Source organism: Lipophrys pholis (genome assembly GCF_963383615.2).
Source record: "Lipophrys pholis genome assembly, chromosome: 14".
Lineage (NCBI taxonomy): Eukaryota > Metazoa > Chordata > Actinopteri > Blenniiformes > Blenniidae > Lipophrys > Lipophrys pholis.
Genome location: NC_137633.1, coordinates 15561484 through 15584643, shown reverse-complemented (window position 1 = coordinate 15584643; position 23160 = coordinate 15561484). Strand labels below are relative to the sequence as shown.

The 23160-nt window shown below is 41.2% G+C and overlaps 1 protein-coding gene across 1 annotated transcript; it reads left to right on the top strand.

Moving 5' to 3' along the window:
* Positions 1–1607: 1607 nt before the first annotated feature.
* On the top strand, positions 1608–22316 carry grm1b (glutamate receptor, metabotropic 1b; the record flags this gene model as incomplete). The annotated part of the gene is made up of 9 exons (XM_080480613.1): positions 1608–2313; positions 6113–6362; positions 10807–11042; positions 11310–11324; positions 14666–14912; positions 17043–17214; positions 17527–17653; positions 19303–20230; positions 21443–22316. The coding sequence occupies 9 exons, from the start codon at positions 1608–1610 to the stop codon at positions 22314–22316; spliced, it is 3555 nt and encodes a 1184-aa protein (XP_080336739.1).
* Positions 22317–23160: the final 844 nt, after the last annotated feature.

Below are 23160 nucleotides of genomic sequence, written 5' to 3'. Positions count from 1 at the left end.
ACACGGTGGCAGCAAAGCTTACTTCTTATTTGCGGCTGCAGCGCCCATACGCCACATCTGTCGGAGCCAGACACGACGCATGCAGGAAACATATTGCATGTGAAGTTTAACAAGGCCTTTTTTCTTTAGTTTACATGCAGATATTGATCAACTCCAAACTTCCATTTAACTTGATGGAATGCTGTTGGTTTTTCAAGTTATTAACTCTGTGTTAATATTGACATTTTTCCATGAATCACCTCTACATTTCTCCTTCAAATTGCCATTGATCGATGCTTCACTGTGCTTTCTGGAGATTTATGAACTGTGGGCCCAAATCAGGGACACTGCAGTGAGAGTAACCTGCTTTCTGGATGCAGTGAGGAAGATGAGAATAGGGGGGCATCTCATCATCAGTGCAGAGAGAGAGAGAGAGAGAGAGAGAGAGAGAGAGAGAGAGAGAGAGAGAGAGAGAGAGAGAGAGAGAGAGGGAGACCCACCGTGTGCTCTCGGTAAAAAGAGTCGGAGTCCAGTCTGGATGTTTCAGAGGAGACTCATCCCCACCATGTCCCGAGCTGCCTCCTGCAGGTAGGTTAAGTCATCTCATATGGGGACTGAAATATGATGCTTTGCAGACACACTCCCCCTAAGACATGCGACTGCCCTCCCAACACTGCTTGAATATTCAGTCTCTGCTGTCAATTAAGATTAGCTCGCCGTAATTAGGATGCATGTGCATGCCAGTAGTGACGATCCTCAGTGTTTTTGTCCTGCGAATGACTCCGGTGTTTAGCTCCAAGGGATGTTGATGCGAAGAGAGCAGGCAGACGCTGAAAGGAGGGTCCAGGTAGAGCGGATATTTGTGTTGTACGTGATGGTAGAGAGGTAAAAGTTGAAGAAACAGTAGGAGGTTGAAAAACAGAAAGATCCAAAACTATATTGATGGCAGCTGTCCGTGGTGCTGAAAGTTAAAAGGATCGTATTGAAATCATTCCATTTTCCAGCATTCACCATGTAACGTCATTATAGCTTAATGTAAAGGTTGTTTTTTTTTTATCCAAACTGCGGGTATTTGCCCACTTTGTAGCATGTGTATTTGTCAGTTTCCAATGTTTGTCTTTGAGGGCATAATCCTTGAGTCAACAAAAGGGAAAAACCTCCCTTATCTTCAATCATTTCAGTTGTTCCTCAGTTATTGAAAGATCATAGACATGTGAAGCAACTGTTACTCAACAAAGATCACATTCATACTATTCATTTTTAATTATTTCAAATTGAAGAAGCTGTCATAAAAAGCTTAAAGCCTGATGTCTATCCATCCATCCATCCATCCATCCATCCATCCATCCATCCATCCATCCATCCATCCATCCATCCATCCATGCACTTAGCAATAATTGTGTAAACTGGACAGAACAAAGAAACAGCAGCCTCAACAGAATTATATTTGAAATTAGATGTGGTGACACATTAGTAGAGTTACAATTGTTCCTACATGTTTCTCCTACAGGGTTTCATGGCTCAGCAGGAATGTGGTGACCTAATGTTATCCAAAACGACTTGATGGACTTCTGCCATGACCAAGTGGACATGATTCTTCATTCAGCACCTGTGGCACAATATTGAATATGATTCACCTGACAGTGATAAGCATTTTGTATTTGCCCGTTCTGGTGTTTGAGGCTTTTGTTTTGTCCAAAGGGAAGTATGAGAGGTCGGCGATGCCGACCTCTGCCTCCCGCCTGGTGGCGAGGATGGATGGGGACATTATAATCGGCGCTCTGTTCTCTGTCCACCATCAGCCGTCGGCTGAGAAGGTGGCAGAGAGGAAATGTGGAGAAGTCCGCGAGCAGTACGGCATCCAGAGGGTGGAGGCCATGTTCCACACCTTGGATCGGATTAACTCGGATCCAAACCTGCTGCCCAACATCTCTCTGGGCTGTGAGATCAGGGACTCCTGCTGGCATTCCTCCGTGGCTCTGGAGCAAAGCATCGAGTTCATACGAGACTCACTCATCTCCATCCGGGACGACAGCGAAGGCTCTCGGTGGTGCATCGAGGGATCGCCTTCCAGTCAGCCACCACCGACCAAGAAGCCCATAGCGGGAGTCATCGGGCCCGGCTCCAGCTCAGTAGCAATTCAGGTCCAGAACCTTCTGCAGCTGTTCAACATCCCACAGATTGCCTACTCTGCCACCAGCATTGACCTCAGTGACAAGACTCTGTTCAAGTACTTCCTCAGGGTTGTGCCGTCAGACACTCTTCAGGCCCGAGCCCTGCTGGACATAGTCAAGCGGTATAATTGGACCTATGTTTCTGCAGTTCACACGGAAGGTAAGCGTCCTCTTATAATAGAAAGAAATTGCTTCTCCAAATACAGCAAACTGTGCTGCATTCTGTGCATTGATGACTACGAACCACCCATAACCCCCCCACCAGTTTACCACCTTTCCTTCCAGGGACCACTTTAATACACACTGACCACTAGAGAGTGAGAACATATCCAACAAAAGCTGCAGTTTTGGAGATACCAGCCTATTTTCTGCTTGTAGTTCATCGGCTTTGAGTGAAAAATGTTGATTTGCTTTGTGATATACCCAAACAACCAATTGTGTGCCACAATGTAGAACATAGTCAGTGTTTTTCTCTCCTACTGTCAGTGTTCATAATGTTCTGGCTGATTTGAGTATAGTACATATATACCTTATACTGAATATTGTTCCCTATTATGAGCGATCCATGTATGAAAGGAACTCAACCACGTTCAAAAAATCCACCTCATAAATGATCAGTAGTGGAAATCAACATTTTATAATAAATACCAGTTTAAATTATTTATCTTTATTCATGGGACTTGACATATAGAAAGTGTGAGGTCAGCACAATCCCTCTGCTGATAATTTATCTTTTTCAGTAACTCTGGAGCCTCTTGAGCCAAAACCGGCAGAAGGTCCAATCCGGCCCATGGGACGATATTGAAGCAGCAGATAAAAAGCACACAGAAGTCAATACTATAAATTTTAAACAACTGCTCTTTGTGATAATTTCCTTATTATTTCTGAGGGGCCATACTACTTGATGAGATCAGTAAACATAGGCAAAGCTGGGATCTAGAGCAGAATTTGACAACTATCACAACTATCACTATAACAAAGAGGATTTCAGATTGTACTTTCTAAGTTGAAATTCCAGGTTGGAAATGATGTTTTGTGAAAAAAGTGAACATCTGCAGAATATAATCATAAATCTTCGCACTCAAACCAAAACAAACATTTGGAAATGTCTCTTTCAGCTCAATTGGGATCAAACCAATGTATGTGGCACCTGAACTAAAACAAGTTTGACACCCCTGCACTAGACACTAGTACATCACCCTGGAGACGTTTTTACTGCATTTACTTGTGCCCCGGATGAACTGTGTGGTGCTTCTTACTGTAGTAAGCAGAGGGTAGTTCAGCTGAGGGGCAGCAGCTACTACCTCAACAAAGCTGTCCATGTGCATCAGAAATGACAGGTGTGCTAGAGAAGCACTTGTTATTGCTGTAAATCAGCAAAATATACTACAATACTTAGCTGTTTGTGTTGTTTTTATTGTAATGTTTGGTTTTGTGGGCAAGCCCTGAGTCAGCCAAGGCATCATTCTGTATAAAGTCTGTATTTAGAATAGAATAGAATAGAATAGAATAGAATAGAATAGAATAGAATAGAACACAATACAATACAATACAATACAATACAATAGTTTATTTGGAACATCACAGCTTGTTCTTGTTTAGTATGGGAATGTTGCATATTCTCCATGTATGGTGTGGGAATTCTGCACATTGTTGAGGTTTTGTATGGGGAAAATTACACATTGGTTCAGGGATATTAAACACTGTCCATGTATGGTGTTGGAATATTACCCATTATATATCACACATTGTTCATAATTAGTGTTGGGATACTACACACCATCCATCTTTGCTACATCTCATTAACATGGCTTGTCTGTAGCGTGTTATGGTGTGAGGTGTCTTTCCTTTGACATCTGACAGTGGCTGGATTTTTTTTTTACAGTTTAATAAACCAAATCTAAAAACAGAGATTATTTAAATAGCATATTTTTACATTTCTTTTCTTTTAATTCCATTTCTTTTAACTGATCTGACTCCTCTTAATAGTCCGTATTTGAAAACCCTGGAAATAAGTCATTTAGCTAAACTAAGTTTTGGTTAATTGTAGCTTCTTTTTCCCTTTCTGTCATAGAAACTTTAATTTATTTATTTAAGATATACTTGCTAATATTTAAGTTTTGAACAAACAAGCCTGAATTAATTTATTCAAAAGATACGAGAGCCACAAGATAAACAAACAAATGATTCGAGTTACATCTGATCTGTAGCTTCTTTCATTGCCAGCCCAGCCTTTAGGTAAACATCTTATTATGCAATGCAACTCATGCCTCGTTAGGAAAATCTGGCTTTTGTACATTTTCTCCCCAAAAAATCTTCCATAATATTAACTGATAAAACTGACAAAACATGTTTCAAGCTTGTGAAGCACAAATAAATCTGAATATTTGAAATTCCTCCCACAGTTTGGATCTAAATGTGAGCCGCTTTTGGAAATCAGTCATCTGTTTTATTATTTGTCTTGTTGGCATGAAACACTGAATGATGACACGTTTGAGATGAGTTGATAAAAATCCAATCAGGACCTTGGCTCCTCTTCTTCAGTGATGAGGAATGTTTTTTTTTTTTGTTATAAAATAAACATGTACGGCAGACATTAGTTATTACAGAGGCAGCCATAGCTTCCTCTTGACTCTACTCGTTGCACTTATGACTGATGCCGTAGCTGATCTACTGGACAGACAATCTAAATGTGACAAAAACTTGTGTGTTAGTTGCTGCAGTCGAGGTCACCGTCACCCTGTTTGCTCCAGTTGCACTGCTCCGATTCCATAAAAAGAAATTTGGAGACACACTGACATAATACATCTTGACATTTAAACAGTATGGCCTACTCTTGTAAGGGTGATCCAGGACATAAATGCAGACAGAGTAAAACAAAAAGCAAACTTTAATGAGGATGATGAGGCCAGACGGTGCTCCAAACTCAAGATAAAAGATGACGCACAGGATGGGTTAGGGTTTGGCATTGAATGAGATAAGGAACACTTTAAGAGCAAGCACACTGAAACTCATAGTGGAATGGGACGAGTTCCACTGCCACTGGTAAAGTTGCAACTGAACATGGTCAAAGTGGAAGTGTGGAGGATTTAAGTCAGCCTCTCGACCAGTGGTGTCCAAACTCGGTCATGGAGGGCCGGTGTCCTTTCTGTTTTAGTTCTCTCCCTGCTTCAGCATACCTGAATCTGATGATGATGTCACCACCAAGGTTGTGAAAAAGCCCAATAACGAGCCCTTCATTGCAATCAGGTGTGTTGCCACTGGGAGAGCGCTCAAACATGCAGGACGCCGGCCCTCCAGGACCGAGCTTGGACACCCCTGCTCTAGACTCTTGAACCATACCTCACTCAGTGTGGCAGCAAGTTTGGTGAAAGTTAAGAAGCGTGTTAATTCCACACACAGTTGACTAATTTTAATCTTGACTGTATGAATGACTGACATGACACAAACCAGAAATTGACGAGGAAAAGGAAAACTAGACAAAGAGAAAAAGTCTCAAATCCTCATAAGGAAAATAATATGGAAACTCCGAAATGTAAGAAACAATGAAGTCATACATTAAGGAGACGCAGGGAAGCCATTTATTTGGAAAAACAAGCAAAAATACTAAGCAAGTTGAAAAAGTTAAATTGTAAAATGATGTATTTTCATATATCTGCACTTGCATTTAACCCATCCTAACATATTTATGTGATTTTTTAAACAGAAATCACAACGAACGAAAAGAACAACGAGCGCTGGGACTGTGGTCCTGTATGTGTGTGTGTGTGTGTGTGTGTGTGTGTGTGTGTGTGTGTGTGTGTGTGTGTGTGTGTGTGTGTGTGTGTGTGTGTGTGTGCCCCAAAAAATAATAAAAAGACTAAAGTTGCAAAACTTGGCATTACTGGGATAAGAAGCACTGAACCCGTCCTTCTTCCTGTGAAGGAACCTCCTCTGACAGACGCTCCCGTCTCTTTCAGGTAACTACGGAGAGAGCGGGATGGAGGTGTTCAAGGAGCTCGCCGCGCAAGAAGGCCTCTGCATCGCCCATTCTGACAAGATCTACAGCAACGCCGGGGAGAAGCACTTCGACAGGCTGCTGAGGAAGCTTCGCGAGCGTCTGCCCAAAGCCAGAGTGGTTGTCTGCTTCTGTGAAGGCATGACAGTGCGCGGGCTGCTCATGGCCATGAGACGGCTCGGAGTAGCCGGGGAGTTCCTCCTAATTGGCAGGTTTGTTAGAGAACGTTTTCTCACGGGGCTTCCAAGGTTTGGGCCTGTTTTTTATTTTATCTTTTCTTTTCTTTTTCTTTTTCGGTGGAAAAGTTTTCAGACCATAATGATGGAAAGGATTTCTTCTCTTTCTCCAAATCGCTGATGGTTACAGTTGGTTCAGAGAAGATTTTAATGGCTGTGAAACTCAGTCGAGTCATTAATGATAAAAAAAACAAAAAAACAGAGAAAAATGTCTCCAAAGCTCCGTCTGGATGTGTTTTGTCCATCACTGGCTTTACTGAGAAACTGGGATATTACTACTACACTACTGTTGTTATATTTCCTAAATATCGACATTATTTATATTATTATTGCATGATGTAAGTTTATATAATCACAAAAAATGCATACCTTAAAGTTGAGTTACATTTTTTCTCGATAATTGTGACTTTTTGTGACACTTTTATGGTGATATTGAAGATGAAGGACGGTGGAGCAGTTTTTGTTTAGTGCGGATGGGTGGATGAACATGAAACACTGGCAGCTCAAACAGAGAGGGATGAAACGTATGCCTTGGGATATGTCTAAATCCCAATGGTTGGTGGTTCGAAATCCCTTTTCGCTCTGAACCCCAAATTGGTGACTGGGCACTTTGCATGGCAGCCAGTGGAGTCAGTATGTGAGTGTATGTATTGAATGGGTGAATGGGACTGAAACAGAGGAAACAAAGTCAATTTACCATCAGCGGTCCTCAGTAGAATGTCAAATTATCAGAAAGAACCTTCTTGACTTCTATTCTTTCCATACTTTGAAAAAGTGTTGAGCTCAAAAATGACAATTTCCCCAGCATTTGTACTCAAATTCAAAACTTTGAAAGGAAAAACAGGACAGGATATAAAACTGAACACCAACAAGCTCCATTTAATATCTGTTTCAATCAAAATAGGGCTATTACATACTGTACATTACAAAGACACAGATATTACATTTCACGCTACAGCGGTTAGCCGCACTGAAGATGGATTGTATGCAAGTGGAAAAAAAACCCCAACTTCACATTGAGCAGAAATATTCTTCTTTTCCGGGAGCAGAGTTCCTCTGAAAGCAGAAGACGCTTTGAGTCAGGCTCAGTAATGAATAATGCATCCACGCAGCGAGTTCTCCCACTCCCTGTCAGATCACAGGCAGGATGGGCTAATATGGGACAGCACCTCCAGCATAAGCTGGGGAATGTGGAGTCGTGAACATCAAAGCTGCTATCAGCACGTACAGCAGACTTTCCCTCTCTTTGTGGCGTCTCGGCTCACCTCTCATCTTGTTGGAAGCCGTCGCAGCACCTGCGATTAAACGCTTACTTCATTAGGGTTCATTAATGGTTTGTTGTGCTATGCACAAGGGCTGAGGCGGAGGAGTCAGTCCAATCTCCTTGCGGCCCAAAGTGAATGACGAAATATATGTCGGTAAAAATAGGACATTTTAAAGCCTCAACTTCCACTCACCCCTTTCACTCGCATTTGCACTAAAGTCTCAGCGGAAGATAAGGAGGGTGTGAGGTTTGTGGAGATGTGTGTGTGTGTGTGTGTGTGTGTGTGTGTGTGTGTGTGTGTGTGTGTGTGTGTGTGTGTGTGTGTGTGTGTGTGTGTGTGTGTGTGTGTGTGTGTGTGTGTGTGTGTGTGTGTGTGTGTGTGTGTGTGTGTGTGTGTGTGTGTGTTTGTTTTCTGGGTCAAGGAGAACACTGAAAAAAAGAGAATGTTTTTTAGAGCAATGCAGTAAAGGGAACACATGCAGGCCTGTGCGGCAGGCCAATCAAAACGCCGGAGGAGCTGGTCATCAGCCACCCGTCTTCTGCTGCATGCTGGATGAAAGAGATGGCTGTTTCTCGCCCCACAGAGCCCGCACGGCTCAAACAACAAGCAGCTCATTTGATCAACTCTCAAGTGAACCGCCCATCGGTTTGGAAACGATAAAATAAAATTTCACTTTAATGGTGCGCCGCTTTTCGAATTGCTTATTGCTGCTTTCAAAAAAAATGTCTTCCCCAGCGAAGCAAAGCTATTTCAAACTCAGGTTCACAGGAGACAGTTTTTCCTGTGCTTGTATTAATGTCTGCCAATGACGCCCAAATGTAAAGATTTATGAGAGACCGGTCCCAGGTTGGTGTTGTATGTCTCTGCGAGCGTTTACGTCAGAGCTGTAGGTAGTTGGCGCTCAGAGGGAGTGTGATGCTGAGAAGCAGATGGCCAGGTACTGTTGATACTGTCACACTGGACAGTCATTGTCAGCTCATTCTTGAAGCGTCAGCCAAGACAAACGTGCTGCTGGCTTCAGCTTGTGAAGCCCAAACGCGGGCTGTACAGCGACAAAGGATATTTTTGTGCTAGGGACAAATGGCGACCGTTGAAATTTTCAGATACTCCAGAGCAGCCGTCAGCATTATTATGATAGAGAGCATGAGCATTCTGCTAGACATTTATCAAAGTCCAAGTATAGAAAAGTAGATGGTCTTAAGCATTTTAAAAATGACAAATTACAAGGTAACAGCCCAATAACTATGGCACAATATTTGAGGAAGAGAAAAGGAGGTGATCAGATTGAGGGAGTTAATTTGTTAAACTGCAGAATAATATTAAAATCAATATCTGAATGTTTTCTATTTAAACATTACACCATCATGAATCACTCTGACAGGTTTGTAATGTAACCCTCCTTATATCCCTTGATGTAAACACACTGATAATACTGCTTTAGAATAACTCAACATGTCTTGGGACTCAGGCGACAGCGAGATGCTTTCTTGGTTTTTCTAATAATGCAAATCTGGAGCGTCGAACAAATGCTCTGCTTCATGAGTGTTCTCTCCTCACTATAAATATGAACCGTGATGAGCGTAGACGCCAAAACTGACACTTCCGTGTCAGTTTCCGTGTATGTGTGCGTGTGTGTGTCTGTGTGTGTGTGTGTGTGTGTGTGTGCGTGCATGTGCAAACAGAGAAATTTATTTTTTTCAGAATTCATGGCTGATTATATATTAATTTTGGCCAAATGGTGTTTACTGCTGCTTGAATGATTGCGTCTGAATTATTATCTATTATTTTCAGTATTGCTACCACCAAATGCATTTAGTTTTTTTTTTAAATAATGTTATATGTCTGTGTTGTCTAATATTGGTCCGGACAGTCAACACTCCAGAATATGTTTAATGTACCCATGCTTTAAGCAGCCTGATTATAATAAGTGAATAATTACTGGACGTTCTCCAGAGACTAGTGAGAACACAATCATTTGCTTCAGGTGTACTGGAGCAGAAAACCATGTGAGAGAAGGACCGGCACTCTGCAGGAGCAGGATCAGACAATACCGTCATATAGCATGAAATGATGAAAATATGTTTTCTTATTTTTCATTTTATCATAGACAGTTGTTCAAGCAATACCACCCTTGTATTGAATTGAAAATGTACAACCTGGATGGTGGTTTAACAAAGCGTAATGCTATTATGGACCTGTCTCGTTTTGTGGATTCGACGGTCAAGTACCAAATTTGAATAAGATCATATATAGACTCAAAAAAATCTCTTGAAAGTGATATTAATTACATCTCAGTGAGTAAAAATCCAGTAAATATCCTGCAATCTGTACTGTCATGACAGGCCACTTTTATTTTTGTCTCAATCAGTGTCTGTAATTGTATTATTTTACAAAATTACATTTTTGATGTTTTTGTATCTATATTACAGAAAACTAATCTAAAAGGGTTCCAAGCCTTTTCACTGTCCATAATTGTCCCTCTACATGCACAAATAATGAATAATTAGGGAAACATTTATGTTGTCTTTTAGCCACTGTGACGTTTACCCCTTATCACCTCTCATTGTTATTCATTTTAAAATATGAGTTTTCTTGAAAGGTGAAAGAAAAGGGAGACAGTTCTTCTGATACATCTAATATTCAGTATTTACTTTTAATAAGAACATTATTTCATTTAAAAAATATATATTTTTTAAGGACATTTCAGGAGAAGTGTCTTCTACAATTGGTAGATCATTTTTCCACAATAATTAATTTTTCATAAACAGTGTACAGAAGCCTCTCTCCTGTCCCCCTGTGACTCTGGGAAATGGTTTCCTCTCTCTTCTGAGCTCTCTGTTGATGGGACTCACCATGACAACCATTCCCAGCATCTCATTGGTGGAGTTACAATGTCATGCAAATAATTGCAAATGCAATAATGCCTCTGCTATTGTTATGGATATATCACACGTTGTCAGCAGGTGCATTGGCACATGAAAATGTTTATTTTTACTCATGAAATTTACATTTCTCTTTTTACCATCCACATGTTGTCCTTTATACATGCAACAACTGGTTGAATTGTATGTGCGGTTATATTTAAAGGTATGCTCTGGGTCTATCATGCTGCACAAACTGGAGTGGTGCTGATGGCAGTGTCTTCCTCCCCGCAGTGATGGCTGGGCCGACCGCGTGGAGGTGGTGGAGGGATATGAGCAGGAGGCTTTGGGCGGCATCACCGTGAAGCTGCAGTCCGAGGAGGTCTCCTCCTTTGATGACTATTTCCTGAAGCTCCGGCTCAGCACCAACACCCGGAACCCGTGGTTCCCCGAGTTCTGGCAGTACCGCTTCCAGTGCCGCCTTCCCGGACACACGCAGGAGAACATGAATTATGCACGAAACTGCTCAGGTAGCCAAACAACCCGTCAAGCAATTATGATGATTTCCCGCAGTGTTTTCTGGTTTACACTTTTACACCAGAGTTCACATCAGCTTGTCTTTCTGAGGTGTCCTGATGTGTTCAAAGCCCAGGGGAAGATGCCAAAAGGCCCTCATAAACTGGAGCGCACTCTTTAATTATGAATCAGATCGCCAGTGGGTAAAATTCTCCCCAAGTCAATCCAGTAACACATATTTTTTTTCATATTGTTCATTTCTGTGACACGTGGCTTTACAGAGGATGATGATCTAGGTAAATTTGATCTTTTTCTTTTGCAAAAGACCAGAATTTTCACATTAGCTTTGATTTCTTGAAACAATGCTCAACAAGCATGTTTCCAAAACACATTTTTTACATACTACATATTTGTATTTCTTTTACAAAACTGAAGCCTGTATATTTACGTTTCCAATCTTAAGATTTAACCTTGGTAAGCCAATCACGGTGTCTGAAGAGATTATTTTTTTATTTTTAAGAATTTTAAATAATTCAAATTGAATACATTTATAAACGTAAATATAAAATGATGCATGCAGCAAATTAATCAAATCATTCATTATTTATTTAGTTTACAGCCACCTAAATACTTGAAATTTGGTTTCATCATTGCATCTTTTCTTGATTTTAATATGCTTCATTTGCACATTACATAAATTTGTTTTTTCTTTCCTTTTTAAATGCATAGACTTCAAGCTTCCCTTCATTTTAAAGAAACATCATTCTATAACAGTCATTTAGAGGGTAACATCTGTCTCATGTGTGGAGATAAAGTCATTATATTATATAGAGTCACTTTAATTATTGTTATTTTTACCAATATTCATTTTATTTACTTAATTTTTGGGGGGCATAGAACTCCAAGATGGTGAGTAATTGTTTTCTGAATGGAAACATAGTGCTGCTCTCTTTGGAAATATACATAGAGGTTGACTGATATTAAGATTTTATCACACGTTGGGATGAATTAAGTGTTTTGCTGGTTACAGTTATGTTACAGCCACAATTAATCTCAGTTGACCTCTAATATATGAAGCTATTGGGCTATTGTTATATTTCATTGCACTGCGGTGAGAGCTCCACAGTTGGGTCTACTCTCTTATCGCTTAGTTTTTGTAGTTTTCTTATAGTCATATAAAACAGCCCAATAACATTTGAGTGGGATGGTTACTGGCTGGTCTGGCTTAAGTTGCATGTAGCCTCAGGTATGAATTTCACTCCACACTTCGACTCGTGTGACACAAAGAGGGACCGAGCCGTCCCGACGTGCAGCAGTTGCTCTGCAGCGTGCATGCTGACATGCTGACATCATTGCATCATCATGACTGAAGCTCACACGGCTCACTGAGCGCGGCGAAGCGTCAAAGCCAAGGAACTGCTAAACTGGGTCACCAGCCGCAGCTCCCATCGGACGCTCACCCAGCTGCTACCCAGCTGGATTGGCTGTGTATGTGTTTGCTTGCAAAGACGTGGAGTTTCCCCGCAGTCTCCTTTTAATGATCATTACTTCACTCAAAACAAGTGGCAGCAAACACAGCGGCAGCTGCAGCAGCTGCAGATGATGCTCATGAAACAATGAGACAGCTAAATGCTGCTGGGTACAGCCGGCAAATCCTCTCTTACTATGAGATGGCAGAGATTAAAGGACAGTTTCACACCCTCAGAGATGATCGCTCCGCCATGCTTTCATAAACTAAGCTCAAGTTAATGGTCCTAATTACAACATAAACAGTACAAATGAGTATCTCTCTTGATTGGAGAACACTAAATATCAGCTGCATCTGTATAATTATTTCACTGATCTTAAGGAGGAAAAGACAATTAAATTTCTGTAACAAATTTCATGCTTTAAAAAAAAATGACAAAGTCTAAGAAGTTATTTATCACATGATGTTCTGAACACAAAAAAACTCAAGTAACTATATTAACTTCCTCAGAAAGAGTCAACTAAATAAAAATGTATCTGGGATGCTGTATGAAACTGAAATCCAGCTAATTACTCTAACTTTATATGGCAGGATTTATGTATAGATGCACTTTTTTGTAACAGACGATCTCAGTAAATGTCAACAATAAAACTAATTCAGGACTGCAGGCAGCTGTAGCTGATTGCAGCTGACTATGGACAAAAGCGGAATAATCCAGTCCATCACAGGGCACACACAGACGCACACACAGACGCACACACAGACGCACACACAGACAGACAAGTTTGCTATTCAGAGTCACCAACGCGAAATGCAAGATTGTGACCAGAGAAGATCCATGAATGCACAGTGAAAACATTCCACCTCTTCAGAGAAAGGCATTAGTGCTAACCACTGCACCACTGTCAGTGAAGTTACACCAACTCTTAAATTGTGTATGGAACATTTGTTATTTTGCCTAGTCTAGTTCGATATCTGCCAAAGGCAACATTTTAAGCAATAAAATAGTTGTACATAGGAGTACCATCAGGTTGCATGAAAAGACATATCAGTCTTTTACAATCCACATTTCACTGTGCATGAGTACATTATAACAATTTAAAAAAGTAAATAAAAGTTAGTATTATTTATAAATCAGAATGAAAGAAAACGTCATATTTCAATTCTTTTATCATCATTATACAAAAGAAAATTATTTGACACTTAGTACACAAATTTCTAAATTTAACTCCAGTTTTTTTTCCCAATATGATGTATTTCCCACCCATCAATACATTTATTGTCTCCTTTAATGCTTAAATCAATATACTACAATAAACTACAAGGAAAAAATATTGAGTGATTAAGCTTTTTTCATTTCATAACAGGTGCTCATGATTTGGCAAAATATGAATTCAAACAAAAGAAGTGAAAAATATCCTCCTCATCTCCAGTGGCTGCTAATACATGTACCTGCTCCACCGGTTCTCCAGAAGATAGGCTGAATGCATGCTGCGGCTCACTGTAATAAACCTAAATGAACTCACTAACACGATGCAGCTTTTGAGGAGAAAAAAAAAGAGAAGTTTACTCTGCTTTGAGTTTGCTTTACACTGACATGATGGGGTGTGGTTGAACATCATCTGCTGTTTGTATCTCAATAGTGATCACCTCTGTCTCATTCACTCATGCTCTGTGTTTGGGGCAAAACAACAAAAAACAAATCAGCGGCTCCCAATACACAAGCATAATGACTTCATTTTTCTGCTTGAGAAGGCAGTCCTTTCAGGTTTTTCAGAGTTTTAGACCAACTCTAATTGAATCCCGACTCATGGAGGCAGAATTGAATAGTCTTGCCATGGTAACAAGGCTTCTTTGAAGCCATTTTCTAAGGCTTCCACTCCTTTTAAAGCGGTCTCCCACAGAGACAAAGATGCATGTGGCTTGCTGCCTGCATTCAGAGAATGTACAAGAACTACAAGAACGCATAAGTCAGCATCCTATTGCTCCTTTGTAACATGTAACGTGTCATACTAGACACACTTCTGCAAAAAATAAAATGTAAATGACATGAACGGCTATTGCTTGCAACAATAAATCCCCTCATGTAAGATTTGTTTGACATGTGTGTTTGTTAGTTTTTTTTAAATCCTGGAGAGGAACCCTCACCGTTGTCTCATGTGTGGGCAGGTTATGAAAGTCTGGAGGACAACTACGTTCAAGACAGCAAGATGGGCTTCGTCATCAATGCCATCTACGCCATGGCCCACGGGCTGCATGACATGCACTCCCACCTCTGCCCGGGTCACGTGGGGCTCTGTGACGCCATGAAGCCTGTCGATGGGAGCCACTTGCTGGAGTTTCTTCTCCACACGTCCTTCGCGGGTGTTTCCGGGGAGGACATTTGGTTTGATGAGAACGGAGATTCACCCGGAAGGTAACCCTGCTTTCTATTTACTTTCTGCTAAGACTCTATGTACTTATCAAAGGTATTCTTGGGAGAATGAAAGAAAATGGCATACATACAGTATGTATATTTTTTCATCTAGTCCATATATCAAAAATGTACAATTAGTTATCCACAGCCATTTTCTGTCATGGTGATCTTTAGTGAAGATGTGGTAAACTTTTTTTTGGTAGAAACTTTAATTAAAAACTGATGGTTTGATAAGGACTCAAACACAAAGGACAAGTGGAGACTTGATGGGACACAGGTGGAAATGATCAAGGTGAGAAAGTTGAACAGACGGACCAGTAGAACACATGACATTAGATGAGGAGACCGAGACAGAAGCAACAGACGTGAAAACGGACAAGACAACACAAAATTAAAACACCAGAACAAGGGAAATCATGACAAAATCAGACATGATTGAAACACACAAAGCACAAAACAAAACACCAGGACCTGGACCTGGACATCAGCAGCAGTAAAACGACATCTATGAACGCAATTCATTTCTTTATTTTTATTAATTATTGTTTACATCTTGTCTATTTGTGATTTTCATTCTGGGTGTGTCTGCCTGTCAGCCTTTGTTCTTAATGCTGCCATTTTGGCCATTTAGTAGTTTGCACAGTCAAGATAACTTCCTCTTGCGATGATCATCCGTCGTCTTTGCGGAGGGGAATCGTGATGATGATGAAATGCTGTGGTGAACCACAATGACTTACTGAATGGGGAAGTTCAGAAAAGGGTGACTTCAGTGTGACCAGACTTGAACAGACGATAGTTCCGCTGTGAGGCGAGAATGCTCGCCACTATACTACTGTATGGCTTTTACATTCATCTGGCTGTAATTATGTGTCGTGGTAGGAACTGCTGCCCCACAGAAACAATATGTTGGGCTAAAATCCAGTCTTGACTTGAGCCTTTATGTGTGGAGTCTGCACGTTTTTCTTGTGCTGATGTGCCTTTGGCTTCCTCTTACAATCCAAACACATGGATGTTATTATAATTGATTAATCTAAATTGGCCACGGGTGTGAGAGTTTGTACATCTGGGTTATTGTCTGTTTTTCCTTGTTTTTTCCTTGATACTCTGAGTGGCTGCTACCAATGGGTCAATTCGGGAAGGAATTTCCCCTCTGTGGATTACGCATATTCGTGCCATAACATAAAATAAATAAAAATTAAATAAAAAATGGGAGACTTCTGTGGGTTCATCATTTAACATTGCTACGGTTAAGAGTGGCTTGAGGTGAAGACCACACTTGGTGATCTATTCATCCATTCATCTCTGAATCCAGCTTGTATTGCTCATAAATATTCTTTTCTCGCTTTAGTTTTCTTGTTGCAGTGAAACTCTGATTCTCTTTTTAGGGAGATACACTTTATGGATCCCCTGAAGGAAATCATTTCTTAAATCATGAGTTAACCATAACCACATGTTTCAGGAGCAGTGGCCTGTGTGGTGCCCGGGGAACTGTTGTAGGTTAAGGGCATTGCTCAGGGATCAACAATGGTAACCTGGCAGCAGTTACATTTTCCTTTGACTGTTGGTATTGGAGACTCACCCTCAAAGATCAAAACAGACTGGATATTGTAGTAAAAGTGTGCTGCAAAATAGCACAAAATACACTCAACAACCTGAATGATTTATAAAGGACCTCAATCATGAAAAAGGCAAGAGCAATTCTGATTGACACCTCAACTATTTCACTTCAGCCAGCAAAGGCAAGGAGGAAATCAAAAGACTCTGCAAAACCAGGATCTGAGGTGGCAGCTTTCTACTGTTCTGGTTGTGTTTAGAAGATAGAAAGAGAGAAAATGATCGAGAGAGAGAGAGAGAGAGAGAGAGAGAGAGAGAGAGAGAGCAACAAGCCATATATACTGTACATTGTCATAAGAAGGTCTTCTTATTCTGTGATTTTCTGCTGGCTGTACCACAAATGTCCCAACAGAGATATTAAAGTTCACCTTGATAGTGCAGTGGGATTTGAACCAGTGAACTTCAGATCATAAGCTCACTTTTCTAACCTCTCGGCCCAACACCATCATGACCCACCGAGCTGTAATGATCGGCTTGCTTGGCGTCCTCTCAACCTGCGTCTCTACCCACTGTCAGGTACGAGATTAAGAACTTTCACCGTATGGAGTCCAGTGGTGTTTATGACTACATCAACATTGGCTCGTGGCATGAGGGCATACTTACACTGGATGATGAGATGATCCAGATGAACCGCAGTGACATGGTCCGCTCTGTCTGCAGCGAGCCCTGCTCCAAAGGAGAGATCAAGGTGAAGCACACGTTCTCGACATCACTCGTAAATCAACTCTGGTGAACTACATCTGTACCTTTGAATATTCATAAGATCTAAAATCTGAGCTATATTCGATGGCAAATCACTGATACATGAGGATTTCTAACTATGAATTTCCTCGGTAATGCATCCAGTGCCATAGCTTTGTCTATCTGATGCACATTTCTAAGTTTATTTTTCCCATTTTTAAAACAAATATATCATTATTTAAACAGAACGAGCCTCCATCGAGAGTAGACATAGGCAATCATAAAAATCTATTCATTTTGTTCATGTTTTATCAACCAGGTGATAAGAAAAGGAGAGGTGAGCTGCTGCTGGATCTGCACTGACTGCAAAGACAACGAGTATGTCCAGGATGAGTTCACATGCAAGGCTTGTGAGCTGGGCTGGTGGCCAGATGAAGAACTGGAAGGTAAGATTATCCCTCTTAAGCTCCACTTATCTGCTTTTGAAAACATTGTGGGGTACTGAAGAGAATGCCCGTTGTTTTTTTTTATGTTTTCTTTCTTCCTTTTGTAACTTCATGTCATTTTTTGTTTGTTTATCACTTTCTGTGACCTTTGCAGGAAAACACACATAGTCGGCCACAGAGCAGCAATGTGCTGAGCAGCCTATTTTCCAGTCAGTCCTTAAAAAAGATGGATGATGCAAACAATATGTGTTGCTATGCTGCTTCCCTGATTTGGAGATCGTATAAATCGAAATGTCTGCACCTAAAGTGCATCCTCATTGGGATTATAACTAATTCACTGTGGTTGTATACAAAGCCAAAATGCCCAAATTGTGTCGAAACATTTATGGACCTGGCTGTAGCCCCACACAAAAAATGTGTTTCCATTACTGGTTTCACAATAGAATGGTAAATACAAAATCACTGGAGTGTGACTCAATGATGGATAGTGTAGATGCAAAAACATCCAGCTCTCTATAATCCATCAGCAAAAAAAGTGTCCAACTGCAGCTCCAGATCAAGAAAACACCTGTTAGTTGACAAACATTCGGGCAAAACAAAGTCCCTCATCAGATAAGAACAGGCAATCTCGCTGTTGTGCAGGTTTGTCATCTAAATTTAGATGAATGTATGTTGCTCCAGTGGCCACAGGCACAGATCCTGTTGCATGATTGATGTTCCCTGAGATGAGTGGAGAATTTCCTGGTTTTAGAGTCCATGCAAAAAAAGTTAAGTTCCTTCAAGGTCTTTATACCTCTCCTCTTTCTACCTGTACCCTGTGCAGATTTTTGTAGCTCTATTTGACAAAACCCGTTCTGTCCTATTTTCATTGCTTTCCCATGACACCTGAGAGCCATTCATCATCTTCACCATTTTATCTGACAGCAGCCCTACTTTACTTACCACTCTTCTGGCCCACTTTCACCTTATATGTTGTTCAAAGACAAGACACTTTCCTAATAGGATCCTTCGGCCTTCACGCTGTTGCATTTTTTACCACTGGAAGCCCGGAGACACCCAGAAGTGGTGTAACGTGAAGTGCATGGATGAGGAGAAAAAAAATGTTCCTGGGCAGTTTTCTAAACCTCACTCTCTCACTGTTACCCAATTAATGAATGAAACACCACAAGTTGGATATGCAAAGTGTGTTCTCAGCATGACGCAGGAAGGAGATTTTATTTGGACCCATGAAAAACGCATGTCATTTACTTTGCCCTGCTGCACTGGTCTCCTTCTCTGCTGGCTGCAGTTCAGCCTGGCCGTGGCTGAGTAGAAACTGGTTTATTTATAGTTGAGCTAAAAACCTACTTAGATGCTCACTGCATTTTTGTGTGTGTGTGTGTGTGTGTGTGTGTGTGTGTGTGCGTGTGCGTGCGTGTGTGTGTGTTTGAGATAATTCAATCCAAGTACTGATGTATGGAACTGTACAATACAAAACCTAAGCTCCTATACTTTCCACTTTCCTTTAGAATACTGCACCTTATTGAATTGGTTTTGTTTGAATGAGAAGGAAAAAAACATTGAGCTGAAGCTGAAACCATTAAACATTTAAAAGTAGCTTTTAGGGTATCGTGACTGTGTTTTTATTCTCATGTTTTCCCCCATTTTAGGCTGTGAGCCAATCCCTCTGCGCTACCTGGAGTGGAGCAATCCAGAGTCCATTATCCAGGTAGTCTTCTCCTGCATGGGCATACTGGTGACGTCCTTCGTTGCCTTGGTCTTTGTCTTATACCGAGACACGCCAGTGGTCAAGTCCTCCAGTCGGGAGCTCTGCTACATCATCCTTGCTGGGATCTTCCTGGGCTACCTGTGTCCTTTCACTCTCATTGCCCGACCCACCGTGGTCTCTTGCTATCTCCAGAGACTCCTTGTCGGACTCTCGGCCGCCATGTGCTACTCGGCGCTGGTAACCAAAACCAACCGCATTGCCCGCATCCTGGCCGGAAGCAAGAAGAAAATCTGCACGAGGAAGCCAAGGTTCATGAGCGCTTGGGCTCAGGTGGTCATCGCCTCCATCCTCATCAGCGCCCAGCTCACTTTGGAAATCACCCTCATCATCATGGAGCCCCCCGAACCCATCAAATCCTACCCCAGCATCAGAGAAGTCTTCCTGATCTGCAACACCAGTAACGTCGGTGTTGTAGCGCCACTGGGCTACAACGGTCTGCTCATCATGAGCTGCACCTATTACGCCTTTAAGACCCGCAACGTTCCTGCAAATTTCAACGAAGCCAAATACATCGCCTTCACCATGTACACCACGTGTATCATCTGGCTGGCGTTTGTGCCGATCTACTTTGGCAGCAACTACAAGATCATCACTACTTCCTTCTCCGTGAGCCTCAGTGTGACTGTCGCTTTGGGGTGCATGTTCACACCAAAGATGTACATAATCATCGCCAAACCGGAGCGAAATGTTCGCAGCGCGTTCACCACCTCTGACGCTGTGCGCATGCATGTTGGCGACGGCAAGGTTGCCTGCCGAAGCAACAGCCTGCTCAACATGTTCAAGAGGAAGAAAAACACTGGAAACGGCAGGTAGGTTCGTTAATTGAGTCTGTGAGTGCCGCTCCTGAGGCACCTCAGGGATGCTGGTTTTACTGTAATTCCCTCTCTTTGGGGATTTTTTTATGTCTTACTGTACTTACATTCATAGGAGCACCTGTTGTAAAGTGTGATGGATATAGGTCAGTACCCAATTTCAACCTTTGAACTGTTAAAACGAGCATCTCTGTGTGCTGAGGGATGGAAAGTTAGATCATGAATGCAGAAAACAAGATTTCTTCATAATAAAAAAAAAACCCCATTAACAAATTGCATTACAGCCTTGTGCTAAACATGCAGGATTTGTATGGCCTTAATGCCTATTTTTTTTTATTTTGAGAATTCTCCGAGACCTTTTTTGAGCTTTGGAGTGGAGAGAGACAAGACACCACAAGCCTTGGCTTTTTACACTTTAAACTATGCACGGATTACCACTTTAAATCTCTTTATTGGCTATTTTGAACACCGGTGCAACAGTCTGTTTCATACCTCCAGAAAAGGTGTAATGATTAAAGTATGTATATTGTTTCAGTAGCACAATACCCTCTTGGTATCCTATGCTCTATTAATGGTAATTTAATGATAAATATATATTTTTTTGAAAGTTATTTTTATTTGAGAGAATACACACATATTACATAGAACATTGAAACCCATAATTGTATAGTATTTAACTCTCAGAAATACACACAGCAGACGCAAACAGACACAAAACCTTAAAAGACCCACACTCTTTTCTTCACATTTCCAAAAGGCGCAATCACTGAAATCTCTCCCATTCTGAAGATGTTGAATCCATCACTGTCTTGGAAAACCTGTAGATAATATGATATATGACTGAGTAATAAACCATTTTAAAGGGTATATTTAGTGAAAGTTGTTTTTAACAACCCAGAATCCAGAAAACATGGGATATGAAGGAAGATTGACTGAAAGGGAAACCTTATGATGATGAGACACACAAAGAATATTAAACTTGGGGGTCACTGGTTGAAATGAAGTTGTCTGAAAGATGTAAAAGAAATTACAGCGATGATCAAGGTCAATTCTGTCTCATAAATTATTGACATTATTTAAAAAAAAAGAATAGAAAAAAAGCTACTTTTAAAACAATGTTCCATTCTTTTCTGGACTCTGGAAATGTTGTATTTGTGTCCACCTTTGTTGGTCCCAGTGCAGTAACAGCCGTTTTTATTTTGTTCATAGTTCTAATGGAAAGTCTGTGTCATGGTCTGAACCAGGTGCAAGACATCCTCCAAAAGGGGATCATGTGTGGCACAGACTGTCAGTGCATGTGAAGAGACAGGAAGCAGGTTCCAATCAGATGGCTGTCATCAAACCCTTAACTAGTACCTACCAAAACACAGGCCTGGAGTTCTCTGACCTCAGCACCAAGACTTTGTACAACGTGGCCGAGGAAGATGAGAGTGAACCTGTCAGATATAACTCCCCTGCCACTCCCCCCATGATGGCGCACGGGCAAATGCCTCCCTTTGGGCTGATAAATGATGTGCACACGGAGGTGCAGCTGTATTCCCCCGAGCCATTGCTGCACAATAGTATCATTCCCCAACATGCTGTCATGTTCTGCCGACAGGAGGAGGTGGTGGTGAGCAAGCTTGACAGTCACATCCCCCAGCTTCGAGATATGATTAGTATGCCCGAGGCTGTGAGCGGTGGCATGCCGGTGTACCACCAGGCTCACATGATCCAGCAGGACTCTGTCCTGCCCATGCACCTCGATCCGTTTGATGTGGAGCCTGCCTCCCCTCTGCAGGAGGAAATGGAGAACGAGCGGTTCGGCCTTCTCCATGGCTACATGTGCAACAACGCCCAGATGCACGAGGAGGAGGAGGAGGAGGAGGAGGAGGAGGAGGAAGAGGACTTTGTCGCTGCTAAAGTAGAAATGGAGGACTCTCTGGCTCTGATGCCTCCCTCCCCTTTCCGTGATTGCACTGGACCTCCGGTGAGCCCGTTTCCCAACTCACCGGTGTCCGAGTCCATTCTGTGCACGCCACCGAATGTGACATATGCCTCTGTGATCTTCAGAGACTACAAGCAAAGCGCCTCCACTTTGTGAGGGCACACTCTAAGTTTTTTTTTCCCGCTGTACTATGTTTCCACATGTGAAATGACTTGTGCCGTATATGATGGGATATACTGTAAGGGAAAATCATTATGTGGTGCAACAAGCAATTTTTCACTCTATATAATAGATTTTACATTATAAGGGCGAGAGACAATGTGCCACATTCTATTCTTACATCTGTTGTATGAAGTAGTGAAAGAGTATCCTTATTACAAACATGGTGTATATTTCCAACATAAGCTTTAAGGATAAACTAAATATTGCTCTCAAAAGATGGATAACTAAGTTTATCTATGTATGTACATTTATGACTTAATGTTATATATACATAAAAAATAAAAGTGAGGTAACAATCAGAGGAGATGATTTCAAACAAGTTGACTTAATGTTGAATTTAGTTTGTGTGTAGTGCAAAAAAGAACTTTAACAATATCCTAAGAAATTAATGTTTTTTGTTAGACATTTATGTTCCCTCTATCAAGCATAATAGAGAAAATGGAAGCAACCGTTTGATCATTTGGGGGAAAGTCACCTGTTTTGCAAAGTTAGATGAGAAGACGTCACTCTCCTGATTTAGGGCCAAATCTCACATGAGTGATTTTAACATTTCTGATTTTTGTTAAGGCATGCACATTACTGTCTGCGAGGTAGCACTTTATGCATTCTGCATTGCTTTTTTTTTTAACGAATCTGATTAATGTGTTTCTGATTGAGAGATCATGTTCTGTTTACATGAACACTGAAAAAACTGCTCCGACTGATGAACACGTATGTACATGTCCATAAACACTACCAATAATATCTGATTCAATCAATGGCTCAAGCCCATATCCAA